Genomic DNA, 6,049 nt, shown 5'->3' on the forward strand with positions numbered 1-6,049 from the left:
AGCAGGAGACCACAAGGACAGCCCCAATGCACAGTTACCTAGCTCCTATCGTAGGAGCTGAGTATTCTGCTTAAGGCAGAAGTTGTCCCACCTGGTAAGGCAGTGATCTAACTCCTGATATACAGGACAAAAGAGGGCCAGCAGGGTAACAAAGAAAGGAATAATCTTCTGTTAGGAAGAAGGGAAAACAAAAAAAAAGGCATAGCTCTTCTGAAAAATGTTCCAAGGTTAGATGCATCCCTTTGTAGTCTGGGAAAGGTGCAGAGCAAGGGATTTAAGGCATGAAACTGCCCACACCATTTTCATGCTTTCTGACACATGGCAGCACTCCATTTAGACTTCTGCTTTGGTAGTCTCCATCTGGACATAATTGGCTTTTCCCAGGTATTAACTGGTCAGCCCAGGGCATAACCCAAAGTAGGCAGATTCCTCTAGAAAGGCCAGGTACATGAGAGTTTTGCCCTGCAGCCCTCAGCTTAGTGTGTGCAAGCCACTTTGTACATGTGGGCCTCAAGACCTAAGCAAAGATTTCATATTCATTCAGGACTGGACACAAGAATAAAATGAGTTTGATACTCTTCATCACCAGTCCCATGACATCAGTGAAAGATCTTAATTAAACAGCAAATTTTCTATCATTGCATTTAGTACTGTTTTTTCCCCTACAGGTACTTCACTTTAACAAAGCTGAAGGAGTCAGAAACATTACCACAACCATAAAGATGCAAGTCTATTCCAGAACGGAAGACCGTCTATCAAATCGATGTGCTTGTTTCCAGAAGGTATCTCATCGAGTCTAGTGATCAAGCTATGGGCATGGTCACGGTCACATCTTCTCTTGCTTGTATTTTCCTTCCATATTTGCATTTGCCTATGTTTGCCTTCCTTAGAGGTACACAATTAATTGGTACAGCATCCTGTGACACCTTCACCTAATGCAATACTTACTACATGCTTCCCCTTTTTAGGCAGAATTGCAAAAACTAACCTCAAATTTGCAAAATTTAAAATTTAATGTCACCATTCTCTGTCAATAGATCTCTTGATTTTTTTTCTTTAGCTTTGAGGAGAGATTTCTTTCTCAAGTTATTACTGTTCAATAGCTAGATATTTAGCAACAGCATGTTCTTTGAACTGGCATGGTTCCTACCTCAAAGAGCTAATCACAAGAACAGAGCTGCCCTCCCACACATTTGATTGCAGCATCAAGACAACAAAAAACAGAGTATTAACTTTTCCAGGCTACCTATGTTTGGTAGGTAGCCTTCTTCAGAAATTAGTCTCCATTTCAGTTGAACAGTTAACAAAATAAATTGGCATGTTGGAATTTGCCAAGTTAGACTAGTTGCTTGCAGTTAACTCTTAAGTGAAATTAAAATCATTATACTGATGAGATATTTCTGTGACAGACTGGCAGGCATCTTGTATCAAAGTATACATAATTTAAGATAGCAAAAAAATATGGAAACGTAATCCCTCTGAGTCAGTAAAGCCAGTTTTTCCTCATTGACAGTTCAACCATAGTGGTGTCAAGCTCTTCTCCCTGCTCTTTCTCATAATCTGTTTTCTTTGTGGGAGTGAGCCATTTCCCTGCAGTCTGTCCGCAAAGCCCCAGCGGCTGCGAGTTCTGATGAATGGGATCTTGGATCTGCATTCCACAGCCAAATCCCATGCTGGGAAGATTTATTTTAGGGGCTACGTCAACAACTCATTTGCACTGCATGAACAGGAGAGGGATTGTTCCTCATGAGTAATGCTTGTCTGAATTGTAAGAATTACAGAGCGCTGTGGGTAGGGCAAATGGACCGTTCTAACAGTTTAGAAATTTAAGTGTGTATTCATGCCTCCGATTCTGAGGTAATGACAAGATGAATACAGCACAGATTTTTAGTTTACTAATTCACAGTTTAAATTCCTTGAGCTCATTTGAGAGTTTGAGCCCACATTTATTAATCCTGTTACTCAATATAAAGAATTTACTGCAACATAAAAACAAAATTAAGATAGAATATTAACATTAAGAGCAAGATTAAGAAATCTAGGGGCAAAATTTCCATGTAACACACTCAACTTTCATAAATGGAGTCACACAGCCAAATCTTCATGTATTGTGTAACAATTACATTCTGTCTCTCACTCTCTGGATATACTTAATTTCACATCCTCCACTTAGAAACCCTTAAATAGTTCAAGCTCTTACTGCTGGCATTCTGAGACACTTACAGTGTCTATACCATGTCTACAACTTTTAATACTTTCAAACGATTCTTTTAATAGCTGTCCTGTTTAGAACACCTTTTGTGTTGCAATACAGGTAACAGATCACCTCAATAGAAAGATTTTACATGGAGCTGCATGAAGGAAGAAATTAGCAATTTTGAACAATTTTACACAACAGATGAGTAACTTTTTTTTCCTTTTCTCCAAGACAGAAGTTGGCAAATCGGATAATATCCATACTGGGTTTAAAGCACTCAACTTTGAAATCAACCAACCCACTAAAAACTACCTGCTTAAAAGTGTCAACCAGTTATACGGAGAAAAAACATTGCCTTTCAGTAAGGTTAGTAGGCCATTTATTCAGATTATGCAGTACCATTTAACCTTTATGATCTATCTATGACAACATATCATAAACTATATGCTTTTAAATATTTTCATTATATCTGCAAATCATGTTGTTATCCTTAACATAAATATTTTCTATGAGACTCGTCCTGAGACTTTGGACACTGAAATTTTAGTTTTCTGTGATGTGTATCTAATTTCAGGGTGATGTGCAGATGTGGTTAGGTGCAAATATTTGAATTGAGCATTTCCACTAAAAAATACTTTGTTCCTTTGACAAAATGCTGTGCTTGTAGGCTATATAATTTTTATCATGTTTTCTTTCTATTTGGCTGTATTTATTTATTAGCATTGATATTGGCAGGCCACAAACATAAAACAGCTGTCTCTCTTGCACTGCAGGAATACTTAGAGTTAGCCAAGAAATACTATAACGCAGAGCCACAATCAGTTGACTTTGTGGGAGCAGCAGATGAAATCAGAAGAGAGATCAATTCCAGGGTCGAACATCAGACTGAAGGTAAGCTCCTGCCTCTCCTCTCCCAATTCAAAAAGAAGCCATTCTGGCAGTGAAAAAGGAGTCCAAGGCAGGTAAACAATTCATCTCAGAAAGGTAAATCAGTTTTCCTAAAGTAGTCATCCACTGACAAGCCCTTACTAAAATTAGTGCCCTCCATCTGAACATGCGAGGAATGTGTCTTACTCTTCTTTGTAAATCAAGGTTACCCCAGTAACCACATATTTGCTAATAATCTCAAGTTAGAAGCATGCTATATCAGCACCCTGGCTTATAACCGCAGAAATCATGACAACACTTACTCCGAAACAGTAAAACTGAACAAATGTGTAAATGTTCTTATGTTTTCTCTAGGTAAAATCCAAAATCTGCTGCCTCCTGGATCCGTAGATTCGCTCACCAGACTAGTCCTGATAAATGCGCTCTACTTCAAAGGAAACTGGGCAACAAAGTTTGAAGCTGAAGCTACCAGGCAAAGGCCTTTCAGAATAAACACGGTATGGCAATACACTGCACTATATCCTAGGAGTGAAAAAGACAGGGGAGAGAAATTCCTGTCAATCTTTAAATCCACACAGCATGAAAGTTATTCCACTTAAAGCACACAGTATATTTTCTTCACCACATCTTCAGCACAAAGACTGCACACACATACTAGCACCTGACCCTACTGTCAGAAGCTGACTTGAAGCAAGCTTCCATTCTCTGAAGGCAGGGAAAACAGAGGTGAACAAAACTGTATGAGTTAGTTCTTTACATTTTCATTTTTAACCATATGACAAATCAGAGTGGAATACAGCTTCCTATAATAGGTGTCATCTGAGACAGCTTAGATAGCCTGCCTACCCTCCTACTGCCCTTCCAGAAGACCAGAGGTCCTCTGTAAATCCTGTGTCCTACCACTTAAAGCCATAAGAATGTCTCAGACACACTGGGCAGCTTGTACAGTAAATACAATAAACTTCCACTGTGCTATTTTATCATTCAGTCAGAGTTCAAATGGCAAACCTCTAATTTGATTTGTTGCAGCATACGACTAAACCAGTGCCAATGATGTACCTGAGTGACAAATTTAACTGGACCTACATAGAATCAGTTCAGATTGACGTTCTTGAGCTTCCATATGTCAATAATGACCTCAGCATGTTTATCCTCCTACCAAGTGACATCACCGGCCTACAAAAGGTAAAGCAACTGAGAACATAAATCATGTGAAAAAACAAGACTGTAAATATTTACTTACTTTGTGCATGTGCGAGGTAAAAGACCAGGTTGCAGTCATGTTTCTAGGAAGGAGGGTGCTGATCAGGCTCAAGGAAAAGCAAATCCTTGGTCTAGCACTGTGAACGTGAATCTCCTGGAGCTCAGACTAGATTTCTTACTCTTGGCAGCTGGCACTTGTGTGGTTCCTAATGTTGATCAATCTTGGAAATAGATGGTTGGAAACCCAACCCCCACAAGACAGGCTCTTCCACCTGAACAAAAACGAGGACAGAAAGCCAGCCCTGCTGAGATTCACTGTCTGTACCAGTTCAGACAGATATGATTTCATTCCAAAAAAACCCCTCCACAAATTGAACAACCTCCATTGCTTTCCAGGATGTCCAGAGATAGTACATATGGACACTGCCACCTTCTGTAAAGAGACCAATCCTGCCTTTGGATAATAAACTCCTACTAAATTCTTATTTACATTAGTGGGTGTTCTGTAGAAAAAAAAGTTCTTTTCAGTAAATTTTAAAATGTAGGGAAGACAGAAATGTGAACAGCAAATCAACCAGACTACTGTTACTTGACACTGATGTTTCTGTTCTACAGCTATTTAACCCTGCTATATTCCTTGACAATTACTGAGAGTTGTTCAAATACTTCATTGACCTACTGCAGAGAAACATACTTCTTTAGTCAAAAAAAGCTCCAAATTGGTCTTTCACTACTGGTGTTTTGTTTTGTTTTGTTTTTCTCTTACAACAGCTTGAAAAGTTCTCCATTTAAGGAAAGAGAAGAAATATCCCTTAGGGCACAGATTTTTGAACAGTCTGTAATTTTCTGATTCTGTTTTTACTAACTGCAGCTAGAAAGAGAAATGACTTCTGAAAACTTGTCTGCATGGACCAGCCCAGAACTAATGGAGAAAATGAAAATGGAGGTTTATCTGCCCAGGTTCACATTAGAAGAGAAATATGACCTCAAATCTACTTTGAGCAGGATGGGGATACAAGATGCCTTCACTGAAGGTCAAGCTGATTTCACAGGAATGTCAGAGAACGGTGATCTGTTTTTGTCACAAGTTTTTCATAAGTGTTATCTGGAAGTCAATGAAGAAGGCACAGAGGCAGCAGCTGCCAGCTCAGCAGCACTGGCATCAAGAAGTCTTGGTGCTACTGTTATTTTTGTGGCAGATCACCCTTTCCTCTTCTTTATCAGGCACAACAAAACCAAGAGTATCCTCTTCTTGGGAAGGTTCTCTTCCCCTTAGAAACTTGACCATTACTGAACAGGCTCTTGCAACGATAATGAACAAAATACACACCACAAAGAGCATCTCAATAGTCTGTGCACTTCTAAATTTTCCTATATTGTTGACAAATCTCTCAATGTTAGAAAAGAGCACATATTAAAAATAACCTGGAATTCAAGCCTCTTGTGCATTTTCCTGGCCAAGGAACCTGAAAATAATAGCACTACACTATAAGCATCAAACTGTGCACAGAACAACATTGACGTGTCTTTTCAGTGCTTTCTGAACCAGAACTGCAACAATGCAGAACAGACTAAGTTGATCTAAAACAGTAATTCCCAATACAGTTGCTTTGGTACCTAAAATGAAAAGAAAGGAAAAAACCCTTCCGGCAGAATGCTGCTGCATCTCCCTTGGTTTCAGCTCACTACGTTGGTCATCCCAAGAGGGCTACCTCACCCACATTCTTGTCAGTTTTATAACAACTTTGCAGCCTGACACAG

The 6,049-nt window shown here is 39.2% G+C and overlaps 1 protein-coding gene across 1 annotated transcript; it reads left to right on the forward strand.

The window, feature by feature from the left end:
- Positions 1 to 668: 668 nt before the first annotated feature.
- Positions 669 to 5,713, forward strand: LOC104628330 (serpin B10-like; the record flags this gene model as incomplete). Its single annotated transcript, XM_010296878.1, has 6 exons — positions 669 to 782; positions 2,429 to 2,563; positions 2,971 to 3,088; positions 3,440 to 3,582; positions 4,115 to 4,270; positions 5,160 to 5,713. Coding segments are annotated over 6 exons (1,071 nt in total), but the record flags the coding sequence as incomplete, so codon positions are not given.
- Between the last annotated feature and the right edge of the window lie 336 nt (positions 5,714 to 6,049).

Source organism: Phaethon lepturus, unplaced genomic scaffold (genome assembly GCF_000687285.1).
Source record: "Phaethon lepturus isolate BGI_N335 unplaced genomic scaffold, ASM68728v1 scaffold25691, whole genome shotgun sequence".
NCBI lineage: Eukaryota > Metazoa > Chordata > Aves > Phaethontiformes > Phaethontidae > Phaethon > Phaethon lepturus.